This window comes from Lepidothrix coronata, unplaced genomic scaffold (genome assembly GCF_001604755.1).
Source record: "Lepidothrix coronata isolate B3197 unplaced genomic scaffold, Lepidothrix_coronata-1.0 Scaffold40, whole genome shotgun sequence".
In the NCBI taxonomy this organism is placed as follows: domain Eukaryota; kingdom Metazoa; phylum Chordata; class Aves; order Passeriformes; family Pipridae; genus Lepidothrix; species Lepidothrix coronata.
The window spans coordinates 394,807-416,013 of NW_016690220.1; the positions used below are offsets into that span (position 1 = coordinate 394,807).

The 21,207-nt window shown below is 37.6% G+C and overlaps 1 protein-coding gene across 9 annotated transcripts in view; it reads left to right on the top strand.

Moving 5' to 3' along the window:
• The first annotated feature begins 2,236 nt into the window (after positions 1-2,236).
• ZNF236 (zinc finger protein 236) overlaps positions 2,237-21,207 on the top strand; it is a 71,478-nt gene continuing 52,507 nt past the window's right edge. For 2 of the 9 annotated variants that reach the window (XM_017813256.1, XM_017813257.1), the window contains exons 1-5: positions 2,352-2,508; positions 11,815-11,957; positions 13,387-13,551; positions 15,823-16,001; positions 19,171-19,295. In XM_017813256.1, coding sequence (XP_017668745.1) covers positions 2,448-2,508; positions 11,815-11,957; positions 13,387-13,551; positions 15,823-16,001; positions 19,171-19,295 — 673 coding nt within the window. In that variant the 5' untranslated portion in view covers positions 2,352-2,447. Of the gene's footprint in view, positions 2,254-2,344; positions 2,509-2,996; positions 3,016-10,334; positions 10,355-11,814; positions 11,958-13,386; positions 13,552-15,822; positions 16,002-19,170; positions 19,296-21,207 lie in introns of those variants that run through there. The other 7 variants (XM_017813263.1, XM_017813261.1, XR_001874491.1 and 4 more) reach the window with 7 other exon arrangements.

Consider the following 21,207-nt stretch of genomic DNA (forward strand, 5'->3'; position numbering starts at 1 on the left):
ACATATTTATATGCCAATGCTGCATTTCTGTAGAGAAAATTAAAAACAGTACACTTTTTAGTCGTGGATAGAATGCGAAATTATCTAAATATTCCTCACCCAACCTTAGCCTTCAGGAAGAAATGAAATATTGCATTCCAAAAATCTGATTTCATTCCTTGATATGATTAAATTTGTTAGCTTAAGGCAAACTTTTGGATGTAATTTAATTAGTTATCTAAAAGCCTCTAACTTAAGAACCCCCCCCCACACCAACAAACACACACTCATTTGCAACAGAACAAGATAAATGAATTAACAAAGTGATAATAACATTCAAGGATGATAAAATTACTAAGTAATGCTTTGCTACTAGAGTTTACAGGTATCAGCACCCAGCTTGCCCTATTTTTTTGATCAGGAATCTGAAGTATCTAATTAATACTATTTGCAGAGACTGTAGAAAGTAACATTAAAGTAATAAATGTAATAAATGAGGACAGGATCATCCAGCTTGGTTAACTAAGACTACATCATATTAATTGTGTTATAATACAGGCTACTGAAACACTATATAGTTTGTAATTAAGAAACTGGTCATGTGCTGGTGTATGGGATGGGGGAGAAAGAAGGGATATCCTGGAAAGCAACTTGAGCATTTTAACAGTTTTGCAACTAAGCAGCAGCAACCTGCTTCAGTGGGAATGGGCTTTAGATCAATCCTTGGGTGTTAGACTTGAGTAGCCAAAAAACCCCAGAAAAGATAGTTTTATCACTGCAGGCAATATTCTCATAGCATTTCCCTCTGTACAGAAATATACCCTTTTTAAAAGGGCATTTAACAATTAAAAGGTGCAGAAAGAAAATCTAACTCAGAGAAAGCTTTAGAATTTTAAATATATCAATCTATTGACATAACAAAAAGATTAATCAAGTCACGCATCAAAAGTAAGTATTTTGTATTTTTATTTAGTAAGAAAGACATGTAATAAAACCCTAATCTTAGAAGCTGAAACTATGAATTCAAAGATGACATGGAGCAGTGTCTTTGGAGGCAATGAAATCTATGAAGTGCTGAACAATCTGTCAATAAAGCACATACAACTCTCGTCAAGATCTGGAGAGGGTCTTCTGGCAGGAAATAACAGAACAAGGGGGAATGGCTTAAAACTGAAGTAGGTTAGATTTAGATTAGATTAGAAGAAATTCTTGACTGTGAGGGTGGTGAGGCACTGGAACAAGTTGTCTGAAGATCCTTGGATGCCCCATCACTGGAGGTCCTCAAGGCCAGGTTGGATGGGGCTTTGAGCAACCTGGGCTAGTGGGAAGTGTTCCTGCTCATGACAGAGGCTTGGAACTTGATGATTCTCAAGGTCCTTTCCAACTCAAAGTGCTCTCTGATTCTGTGATCTCTCCAGTCAGCACATGGTTCAGGCAGCAGAGCTTGGGCATGGCACAGCCAAACCTTCAGCAGCAGCAAACCATGCATGCCCTGGAGGAAGATGTGCTCCTGGGCACCAGGTGAGCCCAACGTGCTTATGCACACCTCAGCCTAAAAAAAAAGTAATTCAGGGAGGATGCAGGAGGGGATGGCAAGGAACAATCTTCTCCAAGGAACAAAATCATAGGATATGCTGACTTGGAAAGATCATGGAGTTCAACTCCTGGCCCTGCACAGGACCATCCCCAAGAGTCACACTCTATGCCTGAGTGTATCATCCAAACGCTTTTTGAACTCTGTCAGGCTTGGTGCTGTGACCACTTCCCTGGGGAGCCTGTTCCAGCACCCAATCACCCTCTGGGTGAAAAATCTTTTCCTAGTATCCAATCTAATCCTCCCGACACAACTTCAGGTCATCAACCATGCGCCTTTGGCCGAGCCCCGCCAGCTTCGGGGCTGTGAAAGCGAGACTCTAGCCCCCGCAAAACCACAGAACTTTTAGCGTTGGAATGCCCTCTGCAGATCATCCAAGTCCAACGCAGGGTCACATAGAGCAGGTGACACAGCAACGCGTCCAGGTGGGACGCTCCTGCCGGAGCCACATGCAGGCAGACTCGGCGGGCCGGCCCCGGCGCTCGGGAGGCGCAGAGACCCCCATCCGGCGCCGTCTCCATCCCCACCACGCTCCAGCTCCGCCGGGCGCCATCCCGGCCCCGCCCGCCACCACACCCGGATGTGCCGACCTGCCCCCCCCGACCGCGGCCGCATGCGCACTGTGTGCCGCCGCCGCCCCTCACTCGCCCGTGCCCCCCGCCCGCCCGCGCGGCCCTGCCGTGAGTTCGCCGCCGCCCCGCTCGCCCCCCGCCCGTGCCCCCGCCGGGAGCGCCGCCGTCCGCCCCACGCCGACCCTGTATAGGGCCGGGCCCGCCCGCTCGTCCCCGCCCCTCCTTCCCCCCCTCCACCGTTCCAAGTGTCTTGTGTGTGCGTGCGCCAGGGGGGCGGGAGGGACGGGGAGGAGGGGGCGGCCATGCCGAGGGGGCGGCCCCCCGAGCCCGGCGGGGAGAGTGGCGAGCCCGGCGCCGAGGCAGGTAACGAGTGCGGCCGGGCGGGCGCGACCCGCGCCCGGGGGTGGGAGGCGAGAAGCCTCCGCGGGCTGCGCATATAGTCCCCGGATATGGGGGAGGAAGGCCGGGTCTATTGTGCGAGGGTACAGGCGGGCGGGCGGAGGGGAGGAGAGGAGAGGGGAGGGAGTCGGGCCCGGCCCTGCGGAATGATACCGGGCGGGCAGCGGCGGAGCGGGGCCGGGGCGGGCCTCGTCCCGCTGCCTCCTGCCCGCGAAGCAGGGCCGTGGCTGTGGAGGCCGCTGGAGGAGGGTTTTCGGCACTGGCCGCCCTCCGCCTCGCTCTCCTCCTCCTCCCGCGATGCGGTCCCGGCGCCGGGCCGGCGGGAAGGGCCGGGGGAAGAGCCCGGGCCGCCTGGCGGCCGGCAGGACGGGAAGGCTGCGGCTCCTTCCGCCGCTCTTTTCCCTCACCTCCTCCCTCCGGCCGCACTAACGAGAGCTTCGAATGAAGGATGATAAACAAATGGAAAATGAGGTTTAACTTGTCCACTTCTTTTTTTTCTTTTTTTTTTTGACCTTAAAAAAATCCTTGTAGTTGTTTTCTTTGTGAGTATATGTGTAAAAAAAAAACACCACACCAAAACCCCTCTGTTTTTCTTTCCCGAACATATATTAGCCTTCGATTTAAAAATTTTTGATTGCGTTTTACTGTTGTCGATGACTGGACAGTACTTCAGGGCAGGATTGGTTTGATGGGGGTTTTTCTGACAGTAGTTGGTAGATGGTGAGTTTTATGGCTCTTTTGTGCAGTTCATTTCTGCTGATGTTACTGGGGTTCTGTGAGCAGTATCTGATTAAGGCCCACAAACTGCAAAAATACTGTGTTTCAGGTAGGCCTGAAACCCTTATCTGTGACTTCTCCTTCAGCACAAGCACTTAGCAGTAGATTTTGGGGGGGATTATATTTTTTTTCAATAGATAGAACAGAGTGAGATTTCATAAAGCATCTGAATACTGTGGTTATTTCAGTCATAAAAAGTCAGTTAATATTTTCAGTATATATTTAGAATGTCTGGTTTTCCCAGTGCTTGCAGATGAGCTCTGGCTCTGCAAGGGGAATGTGTAGGTGAGCCTTCTGTGGAATATTTTTTTTTGTAGGATCGAAGTGTGCTGACAGGCAAAAAAGAATTGCTGTGCTGTTAGGTGAATGTTGGGAAGTTGGATAAAATGTTTTCTACATTATGGAAAGCTAAATGGGCCACAGTTTCCTGTCAGAAGTGGGGGTTTTTTGTTGTTGTTTTGGGTTTTTTTGTTTTGGTTTGGGTTTTTTTTTGTTGTTGTTTTCGTTGTTGCTTCTGTTGGGGCCATTTATCTCAGCTTTTGATCACTAAGGAATAAGCATTTAAAGACAGTCCCGAAGAATTTCTGCTGTTATATTTTGGAGGTTGTAGGTTTGGGCATTTTTAAAGTTTACTTGAACACAAAGATCTACGTAATTCTCTAGTAGTTCTTGAAAGGTTGCACATGTCATACATGCGTAAGCTCCTGTAGAAATGGCATGATGCATGAATGAGAAAAAGATCAAAGCTGAGACAGACTGTCCAGAAAAAGTTCCTAGTAACTGTTCATTTTGCTTGTAGTTGGATCTTGATCTTAGGCTCTTCCTATGGTAAGAGGTGTGTATGGCTGCCAAGACTTGATGTGAGTTTCATTACATTCCGTATTTTTCATGTATTTATTTCTTTTGAAAGAAATTTGCTCGTTTACTAAGGAAATTGTTTCACAGAGGTAGTTTGCAGGCAGCCGTTTAGTATTACAGGGTGCAGGGCTACCCTGAGGATGCAGAGACATCTGTAACTGCAGTGACTGTTCCTATATAGGCAAATTTTGTGGGTTCTGGTGTCTTTGGTCCTTGGGATTTCAGTAGTTTGGGAAAACAGCGAAGTCAGTGTTGGCAAGTGTCATGTTTTTTTCTACACTTCTGTGTGACAAAAGAAGGTCATGAATGAGGAAGCTCCGGCTGAACAGGACAGCTTGAATTAAGGAATTTTATGTTCTGAGGACGTTTGGCTGTTTGTCCCATTCAGATACAGACTGACAAACTTTGAAAACTAGTTGTGCAACTGAAGCATAGGCTTCGCTTTTAGCAGGAGGATTTTTTTTTTTAGAAAACAGCTGTTTGCAAAAATAAATTTCATATCTCTTACTTAGGAAATTGTACATTTTTAGGTTCTTTTTTAGTGTGGTCCTTGGAATTCCTACAGCCTTGTTATGCTGATGTGTATCATGAAAGAGAAGTGTTGCTCTGTAGTTGTACAGTCTGTATGTTTCTGTTAATGCATCTTTGAGAGAAAATAAAGGTGAATCAGTAATGTTCCACAGCTTCCTTTAGACTTCTTCAACCGCCATGCATGTCAAAGACTAGAACAAGTTCTTTGTTCTAGGAAAATTAAATATGTTGGATAAAAAAAATGAACTCTAGGCAACAACAGTCAAAATAATATTGTGACCTCAATAGCTGCTATTCTAAGATAACCTTTTTTTGGCATTGTAGTGTTTCCCCAAAACCATTTTGCAATGATTTCTTCTTTTTTTTTTAATCTCAATTGAACTGTTCAAATTGACTTCTCTGGGCACAAACCAAAAAATGGGAGGTTCTGTCTGAGCATAAGGAAACACTTTTTCAGTGTGAGGGTGACTGAACACTGGCATTGGTTACAGAAGGAAGTTGTGGAGTCTTCTTCCGTAGAGAGGTTCTTTCTCTTGTACCTGTGATGTTTGTCACTGAATAGCAGCAACATGAAATGAGCAGTTTTGACCTTCATGACTATGAGATCTTTTTCAGATAGCAGAGGAGGAATTCTTTGAACAGCAAAATGAAATATTTTAGGACATACTGAAGCGTTTTTTAAGCCTAGAGTGTATGTCACATATTAAACCCGAAGGCCACTTTTGCGCAAGTTTGAGCTGAATTCTTTTATGAGTGCAGTTAAAACTTGAGTTTATCGTGCCTTCAGGAGGCCTGAATTGTAACAGATTTCACATATGAAGAGTGCTAAATATTAAATACACAAAGCTGAGAAACAGAGAAGATGACACAGCTCTGCAGAGCTGGCTGTATTTGGTTTGCATCATTTATGGTGTGAGTGTATTGAATTAGGAGAAGGTCAGTTTGGAGGCTTTACATTCCACTTTTGTATTACTGAAAAAAATTGAAACTTGAACTCCCCAGTGAAGTCTTACCAAATTTTTGTTATGTAGTTTATTTTAGTTGTGTATTAGGGTTTTATGTGGTGACCTTTGACTGACAAGAAGAGAATAGGGGAGTCATGTCTTGCAGGCAAGAATAAAGAGGTTGAGGTACTGCTTATGTGATGTGCTCTAAATCTTTTAAATAGGATAGGTATAGGTAATTCCTTTTTAAAGCATACAGAAGGACAACTGCCCAAACTTTTGCCGTATAAAAGATAATCGTTAGATTTTAGTAGCGATACTGTTGTTTGGCCATCTCACTATTCTGCAGTAAGAAAATCTGTGGTTATTTACGAGGGGTGTGTTGGGTCTTAGGGAGAAGATGATAAACTTGGATCACACTGGTGTGCTTTAATTCCACATTAGATCCTCACTGTACCTGAAATATGTGTGTGTCTTTTCTCAAGTTATTATGCAGTTGAATGACTTGTGTTTAAGTTCTGTCTCTGTGATAATTTCAGCCCCTGTTCTGTCCCTTCTCTGTAGCTTTCTGCCAATTTGAGAAATCTTATTCCCTATTGCACTTGTGCTGATACCTTCATACCTCATTTATTCATATGCATTAAGTGCTTCCAGATATAATTAAAGTTTCTATTTGAGACCTCTCATGTCTTTCTTATGAGGTTTTTTGCTGCAGTTGGATTTTGTTCACTCCCTGGGAGAAGGATGATCATGTGGTAAATCATTGACTTCATTCAGAAGTTTCTGTTAACACTGTAGTGGCTGGGCACAGCTAAGGGTCATGGTCTCAACCAGGAGATATCCAAATCATGTAAAAACAAACAGCTGAAAAACGGTGGCTTGGTATATTCACATGCAACTGTGGGAAAAAAGTATAACTCCCGTTTTGGAGTATTTAACAATAAATATGTCAGTATTTACCTGAATGGCAGATGAAGCTATCGAAGTTGGTTAGGGAAATGCCAATATTTTCAGTTTTCTGTGTAGATTAGGATGATGCGGATGGTGTATCTGTGTGGTGGGTTGTCCTTGGCCAGCCATGAAACACGCTCCAGCCACTTGCTCACTTTCTCTTGCAGTAGGATGAGAGAGAGAACAGGAATGGCAAGAGCAAGAAAAAGCTTGTAGGTTGAGATGAAGACAGTTTAGTAAATAAAGTTCTAAAAAAAAAGAAAGGTAAAAAAGAAAAAGGTAAAAACCCCAAACCAAAACAAAAAACCCCTCAAGCCAGCTGAATCACCATCCAACAAAAAAGCCCAACCAAGTGATGCAAAGGCAAATGTTTGCCTTTAGTCACAGATTTTAAACAGCTGATAGGAAGGAAGTTGACTCCATCCCAGCCAGACCCAATGCAATCCATTTAGTATCTAACCAGCTATGATGGAGCTGTTAATTCCATGTCCTGTCGGGCTTCTCTGCTGCTGCAGTGCATTAATGTAGCTCTGCAATGTCTGGAATCGTCTGCTCCTGAAAGGAGTGCAGCTGCTTTATGTTGGCACATGCTGAGTGATTGGCCCCTGGGTGTCCATCCCAGAAGTGCACTCCTGGAAGCCAAGTGTCTGGACTTGTAGTACTTTACATTCCTGATTGTGTGTTGACCAAAACATAATAAAACTACCTTGTCTTATACAAGCCAATATTGATTGATTTTTGGATTTTGATTTGATACGTGGACTGAGAGTTAGTCTCTCCCCTTCTCTTCCCATCAGAAGTCACAAGGAATGACTTCTATTTTGGTTTAAGAGTACTGCGCTAAATTTAAAGTGAACTGTTTCTTTTATGATTGCAGAACTAGGCAAAATGTTTTAATGATTCATTATCATTTGCGTTCTATGAGTTCAAGTGTAGTATGAGGAAATGTCAGTGTTGGCATCCCTGTTTTGTTCTTTTGTCCTACCACTTTCTTTTCACTCATAAATTAGTAAATAGGTTTTGATAGGGTCAGACCCTTTTGTCCCTAGGCTTGCCAGCTGCCATTTAACTTCAGTGACAAATTTTCATCCACAAATTTCACAAGCTTGAGTGCTTTATTCGCAGTGTCCTCTCAGTCGAATGCGAGGAGGTTATTAGAGATCTAATAAGGCTGTGCTGCATTCACAGCTGAATGAGTCCATCTGCGCCTTGCAGAGAGGACTGCAGCCTGCCATGAGGCACAGTGCTGCTTACATAAGGAGGGAAGGCTTGGAGTGCTCTTATTCTGTCTTCCTCCTTCCACGCTGAGTTGTCGTCAGTGGCTTATAGCAGAGAGCACCTGCTTGCTGACTCAACTCCCGAGGTCAAGTGTTGGTGAAGGCTGTGTCACGGCTGAGTTGACCCAAAGTGATTGCTGCTGCTCTGTGAGGGACAATAAATTTAAAATAGAAATTACAGGTTGTAACATTAAGAGTATTTAAATAAGACTATCTTTAAACTGAAAATTTATTATCGTTGATAGGTACTTCACAAATCTGATTCTGCTATCTATGGGCACTATGGACAAACTGTAAGGATACAGACAAAAATACATTTGAAAGTACATACAGGCAAAAATGTGTTTGACAGTGCATAATGAGCTAAGTACTCCCTGTTTAGTTTAATTGTTTTGATACTTGACTGTCTCTCTCAGGCTGTGATGTAATAAGGTTGATTTATGTTGCAGCCAGACTAATATGCAAATTGGAAAAAAAATAGTAAGTGACAAATGGCAGTGTTTTAAGCTTTGCACCTGTTCAGCAAGGTTTATTATTTGTTATACTGTGCAGATCTGAAAAAATCACTTGTTTTTAATAAGGGTTTGTTACTCTGATAGTAATTTTGTGTTTTCTCTGTGTGTGTTTATGATATCACTAAGTAGCTTCTCTCTACTAAGAGCATGCCAGTTTTTTGTGTGATTGTGCTGACATTATGTGTTTAATCAGATAATGTCTTCTTGAACTTAACCTTCAAACTTTTAATTCTGTATTGCTGGCTTGAATGGCATTCAGTTAGTTCATTAATAGACAGCAGACTTCTGTTTTCATCTGCCAGAGTATGTCTGACAATAAATAGATTGCTTAATTTGTGTACCTAATACTTATATTTTTCTGAGAGCATAAGCATCATATTATGTATTTATTATGTGCTTCATAATATGATAAATGATGAATTGTGTCCATTAAACACTGTGTCAGGTATGTCAGTATCTTCATTTTGTTTCCCTTTGGTACACAGAGAATGTTTAGAATTGTTGTGGGGTTTTTTCAATTAACAAATTTCTCAGGGCATTTAAAAGTACAGGGTCCATACCCCACTGCCAGCTTCTGGAACTGACATAAACTACATGTTTTTTTGGTATTCAAAAATATTGGCCTTTAGGATAGGTTCAGTATTTTGCAGTGATTGGCTTGTTTCATGATCCAAGTTGATGTGTCTAAAAGCACTTTTTCCTCTAATATAAGGAAAGATTGTTTTATGATGATTTATCTAAAATACAGTATTTTAGGTTAGTACTTTGACTTTTGTCATAGAGGTATCAGTGTAAAGTCTTCATCTGGATATTAATTCTAACAAAAAACTTTGTCAAACTGTTGTTTCATTTTCACATTGAAATGAAGACAAACTCAAGCCATACTTCATGAATCCAGGAGTGCTGCCTGAAAAGTCAAAATATAGCTCACTTGCTTGTTAATTTTAATTGACAGTGTCTTTCCTGGTTTTTTCTATCTTGTTACCTCTTTCTGATTTAATGTTAATCATTTCTGTCTTTTTAAAGAAAAGCTGAAGTACTCTCTTCTTGTATATCTCTGCAATCAGGTGGTATGATTTCATAGAAATAGTCATCAAATTCTGTTGAAACATCACAAGATTTTTCATTATGGAATTAAACTCTTTTTGAATTCCAGAAGAAAATTCACAGCCTGTAGATTAATCAGTATTACAGTCAATATTACAGATATGATACACATTTTAATGAAAATGATACCTAGAAATGTTATTGAATGAAAACCGGTGTCATTTAGTAATGTTATTTAGACACTAGTGAGCATGTTGCTTTTTCTGTGTTTCAAAGTTAGCACCTTTGATGTCGGTGTTACACTTTAGCTACTTCAATTTCTTAGGCATTGTTTTTGTATATTGTCCAGTGTCTTTGATCTTAAGAGTGACTTTAAAGATAATAATCTCTTTGGTTGAAGGAGAAGGCTTGAAGGCCTTTCTGAAGTCATGGATTGGATCATTTTTCAGTTGTCAATTTAAAGTGAGAGGTCAGGCTTTCATGGGGTTGAACAATTACTCCTTTTTCTAGGGGAAAGGAAAGCCTTCTACATTACGTTTTCATATAACCCAAGTATCAGAGTAGATTTTTCTTCCACATCTCTTGTCCTGTCAGTATTTACAGAAACTGATTTTGTGTCCTTTATTCAACTCAGGAGTATTTATCACAAGGATGCTTAAAGGACTGTGTCTTTTAGTTAAAGCTGTGGTTTTTAATTATTGAAGAAATGTGACCGTTTCAGGGTTGTTATTGATAGTGTCTGCATATACTATGAACATACAGCTGAGAGTCCATTAAAGGATGCAGTAGGTTAAGTTTACACATGATAAATATTTGTGATACTTACATCTTTCTGTTACAGAAAAATACTTTATAACTAAACTTTACAAAGCAGAAGTTAATTGGGCATCTCGGTCCAGAAATGGGAAGTGTAAGTCCCTAGGACATTGTTTTTACTTCTTGCCCAAAATATATTATGCTGAAATGTTTCCTACAGCTTCCTCAGCTACAAGTTTTTAAAGTTTATTCATGAGAATTTTGGCAAGCAAAAAATATGGTCAGGATATAAGGTACTGATTTTTTTTTTCCCCCTCCCTTGTAAATGTTGTGGTGAATGAGACAGGACTTTGAAGTGGGTGCAGTACTGAGCAGAAATACTGTATGAATTGTAATCTTTGATTTCCTCTGAGGACATGTAAACAGAATGCTGTAAACTTCTACTTGTGTTGTTACTTCCTGTGCCTAATTCTTATGTTCATGGTGGAAAGTACTGACTTAAAGAGAAATATCAGGCCTTGTGTGTCTAGATAACAAAATCAATGTTCCCTTCTTTTTGTGTTCTGTTGTTGATGTAGTTGGAGCTGTAGGAATATTTGAAACTGAATTCTGTGGATTATTTCGCTTCAGTCTCCCTAACCTGCAGCACAAGTCAATCAATTTTTATTTTCATTTTAATAATACTGCTTTGAATGATATAATAAGTCCTCCTGCCAATTGCTTTTCTTCAAGTTATTCTTAAATAAAGATAACTTCTGTAGTAATGCAGTATCTTCTCAAATGTAAAATGTGTTTAACTTAGTTGGATTAATATTTTCTGTATATCGTAAAGTATTTATATGTTTGACTTTGGCCATTTGAGCAAGAGGATATAGAAGCTTGCAACTTGTGTATCCAAAGTTATGTGATTTTAGGAGTTCAAAACAAGAAAACTGTATGGACTTAGACTGGGTCTGTTTAAAGAAAAATACATCTCTTTCTTCACTGACTTAATGTGTACACAGTTTGACTTCCAGTTTATTGCCTCTCTCTCAGCTATTTGAAACAGTGGTGTTGGTTTTACAACTCTAAAGGTTTTAATATAGGTTTTAATAAAGGTTTTACATTGCCAAGTGTAGAAAAAAGAAAAGACGTCCACATTTTTCTTAAGGAAAAAAAAAGAGAGAGAAGTGATGGAGGGCAGAAAACTTGTATAGTCAGAACTACTGACTATGTAATTTTTAAAAGCCTTAGAAACACGTGATGTAATATTATTAAAAGCAACCCTTCTCAGTATCTTACTTATACCTGGTGTATCTGGCAGAGTTTTATTCTGTTGCAAATTTGATGGGTGTTTAGGAAGCACAGGAAGAATTTATTTCAAATTACTAGGAAAAGGTGATTGTTTATCTCTTTAGCAACTGGCAGTATGGATATATGTGGTTGATCTGTTGTCACTGAAAGCAGTAATGTTTATGCCTGATATCTGCAAGATCCCTTGAATTTAGAGTGTTGTATAAGTCAAAATCTTAGAGGAGTTGAAATAGTTTCTGCTTCAAAAAATTTGTTTTTTACAATAAATTATAAGTAGATGAAATATGACTTTATACAGATGTTTTGATTGTTGTTTTGTAGATGACGTTCTGACACCGAATACAGAGAACGGAAATTTTCCCTACCAAGTACCTAACTTGCATAAGTGTGAGATTTGTTTGCTGTCTTTTCCAAAAGAGACCCAGTTCCAGCGCCATATGAGGGATCATGAGCAAAATGACAAGGTATGAATTCTAGTAGATATAACCAATGTATAATGATATTTTCATAAACTGTCAGGTAAAGCTAACACAAGACATCTTTTCCATTTTTTTAGTCACACCACTAAAAATTACTACTTGGGGACCTCAGTTAACTTTCTTCTCTTTCATGTTTTCTCATGTTTCCTTTGAGACAGGACCTTACTTTGATGTTGTTTAGTTAGATTGCTGTTTCCAGATCAGTAATTTTTAATTTTAGCTATTTTCTTTGACTTATAAAATATTCAGGTAGATGAGAAAGTGTATAGGTTTCTTTCAATCGATTTTTCAAAGTGATTCTATATATTAGCAATAAAAAGAAAATAATACTTATATTGATTAACTGACCTCACTAATAAACTAATTTAGTATGTATGTATTAAGCAGTAGATTAATGTCATCACTTTAGTGCTTACAAGTCAAATTTAGGAAAGAATAACAAAAATACAGATATGTGCTTAAGACTGGACTGACTTTTTAAATGAAACTTTTGCCACAGGTTGCATCTGTAATATGAAGCATTTAATTTCTTTTCCTTGTTTTCTGTTTTACAAAGCTGGTACTACTTACATGTGATGGAAAAATAATTTTATTACTTTTTGAGGTAGTTGTACGTACAGATTAATTTTTACAAAATGTAGCACTTAGAGATAATTTACTTATACAAAGAACAACTTGGAGAAGATTCAATGTTGTAAAGTTGATATATGACTGTTAAAACCATGCTATTGCACAGTTCTGTAAGAGCTTTTATATATAGAAGTGAAGGTGCTCTTAAAAAATGAAAACTGATTGTGCAGATACCAACTGAAGAGCAGTCAATCCTAGTATAAACTGTTTTCCTGTTTTGATTATTAATTTTGCTTATGAAGATTTCATAGAATCATTGAATATCTCGAGTTGGAAGGGATCCACAAGGATCTCTGAGGCACAGGACAGCCCCAAGAATCACCCCATGTGCCTGAGAGTGTTGTCCAAATGCTTCTTGAAGTCTGTCAGACTTGGTGCTGTGATCACTTCCCTGGGGAGCCTGTTCCAGCACCCAACCACCCTCTGGGTGAATCGTGATCACAGTTAAAGTAGGAAAATATGTCTCCATCTCCTGCTTGTTCCTCTTTACTGCTAACTTCATTCTTCTCAGACAGTCTCAGTTTTGGACCTCTGCTTTACTTAATTCTCCTGCTTTCTTTCCCCATGTGCTCTTGAAATGCTATGTTTGTATCTTCAGTAATGAGATGCAAAGGAGAAAAATAATTAAGATTGGTATTGTTAAGGATCATTATCATATGTAGGTACTTGAACTGCTCTTCTATTTTTAACATTTTGATTTGTATGGTTATATGTGTCACCCAGGGTATATGTAACTTATGGAAATACTGAATTTTGTCTTTATTTTTGTGATTTTAACGAACAGCCTCACCGATGTGACCAGTGTCCGATGTCATTTAATGTTGAATTCAACTTGACACTTCATAAATGTACTCACAATGGCGAAGATCCTACCTGTCCTGTGTGCAACAAGAAATTCTCCAGAGTAGCCAGTCTGAAAGCTCATATAATGCTACATGAGAAAGAGGAGGTAATTCATTAAGCATCATAACTTAAATTTTGAAAAGACATGTCATAATAGTTGTATTTAATCCCCTACCCCTATGCTTTAGATTGGAGGAGTGAATAAATTATTTGATTTAAAAGAAATAAAAAACTTCTAGTGGGGCGTCTGTTTTAATAATAGTTACAAAAATTAATAAGCTGGATATAACTAAGTGTTCCCATCATGTCTTTGTTAACAAAGAGAATCTGTGCATGTTTGATATATATCTAAATATTAACTGATTAGTTATTTACAAATACTTTTATTTTGAAGATATTTCTGTGACTTCATCTACATAAGCCCACATGGGTGATTGTGTTTGATGGCAGATGTCATGGTGAGGCACTCTCACCATCTATAGATATAGAAGAAGTTGTTCCCTTGTCTACAACTCCCACTTCTGTTTTTGAGTGGTGGTTTCGCTTCAAAGTGCTTTGTGTTTCTTTCCCTCTCAAAATTTAGTTTTCCATTTTTATAAGGCGTTGGTTGAATTCTTAGCAAACAGTTAATACATAGTGGTGCTTTGCACACTTCGTAGGCATTACTGCATTATTGCAGTTGCCAGAGTTGATTGCACTGCCCAAAATACCAAGTTTTTAATCAAATAATTGCTCCTTCTCCCGTGAAGGCTTTTTTAAACTTAGACTTTATGTTGGAGAGTTGGAGCTAAACCACTGTTATCATCTGGCTTCTGATCATAAAGATAACAGAGGTATATTTCTCCATGCCAACTGCAGACAGCTTTGCAGCAGTTTTGACCCCTACGTTTGGGATAATAGGCCTGTTTGTACTTGTCTAATCCATGCAGGGTATATACCATGTGTAGAGATTGTGTTCCTTCTTTAATCATGTTTTAGTTCACATTTTGTCACGTACACAGCCAAGTTAAGTGGGCTTGAGTACAATTTTGTTGCATGTTAATGTATCTATAATGATACATGGCTTAATGGGTATTATTAAGGAAACTTGATTTATAAATGGCTAAAAACGTCAGAATAAGGAAACTAAGCATCAAGAAAGACACCTGAGAGTGATTTTTGATATTCATTTCTGCCACTAAGTGATTTTTCATGCACTTCAGCAGCTCTAATTTTGATACTTGGTGCAGATGTCAGAAGAATAGGCTGTGTGATGCCTTCTAATTTAAAATTCAATCTGCAGCTTGAACATTAAATTTATAAAAATATGAGTACCTTTCAATTGCTGATGAATGTATTCTTGTAATACCCAATAATTTTATGATGAAACAGAGATGAATGTAACAATTCACAGAGAACTGCAGGAATAACTTGCCCAGTACTTTTGCCTAGGACCTGTAGGAGATCTGGAATTTGAACTTGAAGCAGAGGTTATTGACCATCTGAAGTTATTGATGTCTGAAGTTATTTACGCACACCAGTGAGGAACATTTAACAGAGATAATAGATATTTTTAGACATTTAAGCTTAACTCTCAGCTTAGATTTTGTAAAATAAAGATAGAATGACAAATAAAAATTAAGAATTTTGTAAAGCAAAAAGAAGTCAAGAGCTTTTAGTTTTCATTGAAACAATATTTGACTTTGATTCTGCCTCTGAATTTCAGAGAAGTGGCAATAGTTTTGCATTAAACATCAGAAGTATAATTTCCATTCTAAATGTCATGGAATAATAATATAACTGGAAAATGGTGTGTTTGACACTGCTGTAAAATTAATGTGTTATCTGTCAGAAGTATTATGTGTCCCTATTAATTTCTGTCAGCTTTTCTGTGAAGATACCTTAAGAAAATTCAGTACTAACTGTGGTGGGATTACTGTTTAAAAATATAATTTTAACCAGTAAAAGTGAGAAATCCCTGATTCTACACTTAAGATGCTTGTGGTTAGAAAGTAGTATTTGTTACAAATGTTTCTGTAGACCAGAGTGTAATGGCACTGAGGTAAGTTTCTGTGTGTGTCTTGAATCAGCCTACCAAGGAAATAGGGAGTGGTGATGATGGTACTGAAGTGCTTGCTGCTGCTGCCATGTGAACTTTTTTCAGAATTCAGTTTCAGTGGAGTTTCTTCAAATATAAATATTAATATAATCTTACAGTGGTTATTGTTCATGGTTTATATTATAGGACTCATAAACTTTTTTTGCTGTATATGTTTATTGCTGCTTGTTCCAGCTGACAATGTCCATAGAAGGATACATTAATCTGCTTGAGCAAAGCTTGTGTGTGTACTGCTCTTTGGGAATATTTTTAAAAATCAGTGTCTATTATCTCTCTCAGAATCTTATCTGTTCAGAATGTGGAGATGAATTCACTTTACAGAGTCAGCTGTCCATACACATGGAAGAACATCGTCAAGAACTGGCAGGCAGCAGGATCCACAGCTGCAAATCTTGCAAAAAGGAATTTGAAACTTCCTCGCAGCTAAAGGAGCATATGAAAACTCACTATAAAATAAGGTGACGATCACGGGGTTTTAACAAAATGAGCAGATGCTAGTTTTATGGTGATAGCTGGGAAAAGCAGGAATAGCATTTCTAGTCAGCAAAATACCATGATTGATGCAGATACTTTCTTTTCTTTGCTATGCTATTATGAAATGGCATTTGCTTTTTAAAACTTTGCTTAAGTTGGTTATTTTTGGAGGCCTTTTTTCCCGCCCCGTTTTTGTATTTAGGGACACATACTAAGCACAGTTTATCTGCTAGCTATTTGTAAACACGGGTTAAGTTTTTCTGATGCAAAGTGGTTTTTTGAAGTGTGTTTATGATTTTAAAGGCTAATAGCAGTACATTGAAGCAAATTTTACATAGCCTTTATTTTAATGACAAAAGTTCTCATGATTGCCTTCTGCAAAGAAAAGTTGTTCATTTCAGTTTAATTGTTTTTTGCAAGCGGTCCTCCTCACAACCTCCCATGAGTTTCTTGTAAATCTGAAAAAGCACAAAATGAAGGTAAAAAAAAGAGGCCTGACAAATGCTGTTCTTATTCTTGGTGGATATTTGTTCTGTCCTTTCTTTCAGCTCTCTAGTTTAACTTTACTTTTAGGAATGTGAGAATTTTTTTAAGTTAGAAGGAAGAAAAACTTAGTTCTATTGGTTTAGTTTATATATTAAGAAAACCTAAAGTCTTGACTAGTGATTTCTCTTTTAATCTCTTCTCTGTTTCTGTAAAAAACAGATGGGGAAAATTACCTATCTAAAAACAAGAAATACTGGCTATTTCCAGTTCTTTTTCTTATCAGATGATAAAGCTTCTAAGATCCTAATAATTGTGTTCCAGAAGGTTGAAAAAAGTATTGTTGTAGATTTTCATTTGCCAACAGAAATTTAAGGGTTTGAAGAATCAAGTTATGTTTGTATTGGGTTATATAAATGTACCATATTGCATACAAAAATCATTCTTGTTGTGGACATCTCCTGTGTAGAGATGAATGAATATTAGGATGAATAAAGAATAGAGTGAATATAATATGATGGTTGTGATTTTGAGAGAGTATTATGTGTGCCCCATGCTGACATAAAAGACATCTAAGCGCTTCATGATCATTTGTTTATTTTCCTAAGCATGGATTATTTCTGGATTCAGAACTTTCTTATATGACATTCATCTTATTTATCAGTTCAGATGTAGAAACGTGTTGCAGTTGTGTTCCATGAACTACTGTCTGTACTGGTGCTGTGCTGCCCTTTAACCAGCAGTACCAATACAACCCATGTATATGAGCAGGGTTAATGACTTGATTCAGTGTTCCCGCTCCAGTTCGTCACAGAGCAAATGCAGCTCAGACCTGTGTTTCACAGAAATAATTTTGAAAGGAAAAATGTGGAAATTCAGATTTTATTGTTGAATGTGAAAAGATTAATTAATGAGTTACGAAAAGTTAATGTTTGGTCTAACTCAGTTATGTAGAGTGTATTTAAAGTTCAAAGACACACATCAATTTGACTACTGTTTTTCAGTGTAAAATAAGCTTCTGAGATTTTTTAGGATTTAAAATTATGAAGAGCTTTGTTCCTTTAAGTTTTTTTCATAGAGCGAATGCACTTTCATTGCCAAAAAGGTAATAGTTCTCTGAATCATTTGTATTCAGACTATTATGAAGTTTTTAAATTTAAATTTAATACTAATTTAAATTCAGTATCTAGCTTTTGCTGAAAAGAAAACGGTCATTCTGACTCTAAATGATGAAGTAATTTAGAAGGTGATCTGATCTTTAGTGGTTGTCCCTACGACTGCCTCCAAATCAGATATTATTTTTGTTCTTAAAGTGCTGCAGATACAGTGAAGACATATTGCTCATCAGAGAATGCATTCTGACAATCAGGCTGGTCTAGATCTGTCCTCAGGTGAAAAGAAGAGGTTGTAACATCTGTGTTGTTCTCTCTCCTTATCTTCAGTTTTCAGTTGACTTATTCTGGATACTTTTTAAAATTTTAGTAGATATAATTAATATGTAAAATTAAAATATATTACCCACACTGTGCTCATTCTCTAAGATTATAAAAGGACTTTAAAAATGCATGTAGTTTTTTTTAAGTAATTGGAAGAGAAAACGTACTTTCCTTTAAATATACACTGAACATCTATGTTCTCCTAGAGTGGAAAGATGCAGCATTTGAGAAGTTTAATGATTTGTTGTGTTATACACAGACTATTACTTCCCTGCTATTTTTTTCTGTTATACACAGACTATTACTTCCCTGCTATTTTTTTCTGTTATACAACTTGTCTTTCAATGTGGTGGTGTGCTTTGCACTTTTGCTCCACATTAGCTAATTCTTTCAGTTGTTCATAAAAACACCAGGTATTTAAAATTGTTTAATATCAGCTAGAATTAAGCAGTACTGAGAAGCTGGATTAATGTATAGGTGTTGTTATTCAGGCAGTATGGAAGATAATTGAATGCTCTCAATACTCTACTGGTTTGCCCACTGCCTTGTGTCTTCTGCTTGTTTTCCTGAGTTGCTGTGATGGTCTGCAAAATCTAGGTTTTTTTCCTTTTTTTTTTTTCAGTCAGTTTTCCACATTGCTGTTGACGTTTCTCAGCAGCCATTTAAACTAATTAGTTTGATTTGTAGAGAAATGAATTTGGGGAATTTATATCATCTGTTACTATGGTTCTGTGGAGAGTGTGATTTGTGTTTGAGGGGCAGGGGTGAGTATTTGGGTTGTTAAATTGTTAGCTTGCTCCTTATAGACTTCAGCAAGTGCATTGAGGCTCAAATTCATGGGATTTTCGTATTCTAGTTAAGAATAAAGGACTTGCTGTGTTCAGGCAAAAGCAGCAGAGTTGCACAGAGTTGAAAGTTCCCATGAAAATAATATTTGTGAAGTCACTGTATACTTCTGGCAGAATTTACTCTGAAAATGTCTCTAGAGAGCCTCTAGGGTGTATCCATTTTTATTACAGAAATAACTGAAATTCTTGGTGCGTGTAGGTCCTTAGAAAAAAGCTGATTGCATTGTTCTTTTAGTATCATTATAGACTTTGGTTTTTCACTGTTGCAGCTGATACTGTATGTTGTTATCAAGTTTACACTATGCTAAAAATGATGGCTTAAAATAAAATCATTAAAATAATGCTTCATATTAAAATTATTTAATTATTTGTTTTTTTAATGACAGAGTATCAAATACTAGATCTTACAACAGAAACATTGACAGAAGTGGGTTTACCTATTCCTGTCCTCACTGTGGAAAGACGTTCCAGAAACCAAGTCAGTTAACACGACATGTTAGAATACACACAGGTAAGGCTGTGGAAGTAATTATTTTAATTTGCATTTGTTTTACAAAATTCAGTGAACCTGTGAAATGCTAGTCTTTTTCTCCCTGTTGGGACTTCAAATGCTATCAATACATTTCACTCATTAGATGCTGTTACCTCTTGGTTTAAAATAAACTTTTTTTATTTTCCTCTGCTTAGCAAATTTATATGCTTTTAAAATTTCTGTTCATATAATTGGAAACAGTTAAAAAAATTAAAGTACTCTATAGGTTTCATTTTTTACCAAATATCAGTTTTGGTACTTGCAGTTTCAATGAGCCCTAAAACGTGAATCACTAGGCAAGGGTGAGTCAGCTACTCCAAGTAAGATCTTACATACTCTAGAGAGCAGGTTCTAAAATTTACTGTCCCAAAAAGAGTGAAAGTGCATAAGAATTAATAATACTACTGAAATAGTGGCCTTGCATTTGTTTTTAAATTGATTTATTTGAAATTGCAAAATGATCTTGGGATGCGATAAGCCTAGATTGTAATTTTGGAAATTGAAGAAGTGCAAGTGGCTGTTCAAATTTCCAGAATGAATAGCAAATGGTTTTTTCTAAATTGCTGTCATAAATATGTGCATGCTTAACCCTTAAGCAGTTGAAATAATTGAAAAATACCAAGCACAAAATAAAAGTTTTGAAGTTTACAGACGACTAAGGGAATAGTTCTTAAGTTTCGACCAGCTATACATAGCATAGCAGGAGTTTGGCTTTAAACAGAACCTTTGCTGGAGGTGTTTCAGTGCTATGCAATATGTATGTATTTTTCATATATATTGAATAAATTGCTGTTTGCCTAGTTTTTAGCTAGTTCAAATATGCAGTTACATAAGCGTGCAATGTTGTTTGTATTAACAGTCGTTTCAGGCAGAGATGTGATGAGTTGCTATTTACAAGAATGGCTTTGTTTACCAAGGAGAAATAAAAATACCATTGCATGACTCTTTCTTAAGAATCTTTTTAAGTTCAACAGATCCAGTTATAGAATAGTAACACAAGAGGTCACCCTTGTACCTGCTTTTAAAAAATTGCTTCAAACAAATACCCAAAAAAAGGTCAGCGAAAATTGAGTATTTTAGAGTCTTGACTGTACTTGATACATTATTTTAGCTTATTCTAGTTGAAATTAAAGAAACAAGGTTATAGTTGGTTAAGGATGCTTCTTTAAAGCTTCAAAAAGTTCAAGGGCATTAATGGTTCTTTAGAAGAATAAAAAGACATTTGTCTACTTGGAAGCCAGAGACAGAAAATGCAGTCCTAATCTACACATGACAGTAGATAATTTGAAGTTCCAAGTAGCTAGCAAATGCTCATTTAATTTGTGAATTACTTTATTATTCTAAACCTGCAGACAATCCGTGTGGTGTTCAGTTGCTTGAGGTACTGTAACTATGTAGGAAAGGACAACCTTACTGTAAAGAATTTAGAATCCCAGTTTTTAATTGTTGAAAGAGCCTGTCTGTGCTACATGTGCAGCATTACATTAGTGTCTTAATTTGCAATACTATTTTTTATTTGTAACTAGTCATTTCAAGCACTTACACCCTTTTGGGAAAAAAATTAAGTCTCAGAGACTGCAATTCCCATACTAATAACTAAATAATAAGCCCCTCATTCCGCCTCTCAATCTGTGTTTTATTAAGTTATACTTGAGGAGTACAGAAATTCCACATTTCCACAGTGGAATTAAGGTTTAGTTTCTATAATGAGATTTACTTAAATAGGCACACTTAACCTGAAGTAATACTTCTCTGTGTCCACCAGCTCTTAGTGGAAGCTAAGCCTTTTACCTATGAAAGCCCAGCAGGAATTTTGTTATTGTATTTCAAGATGTGAATCAATGTTCTTTGTCTTAAAAACTAAACAGATCTTAAAGCATCTTCAAAACCC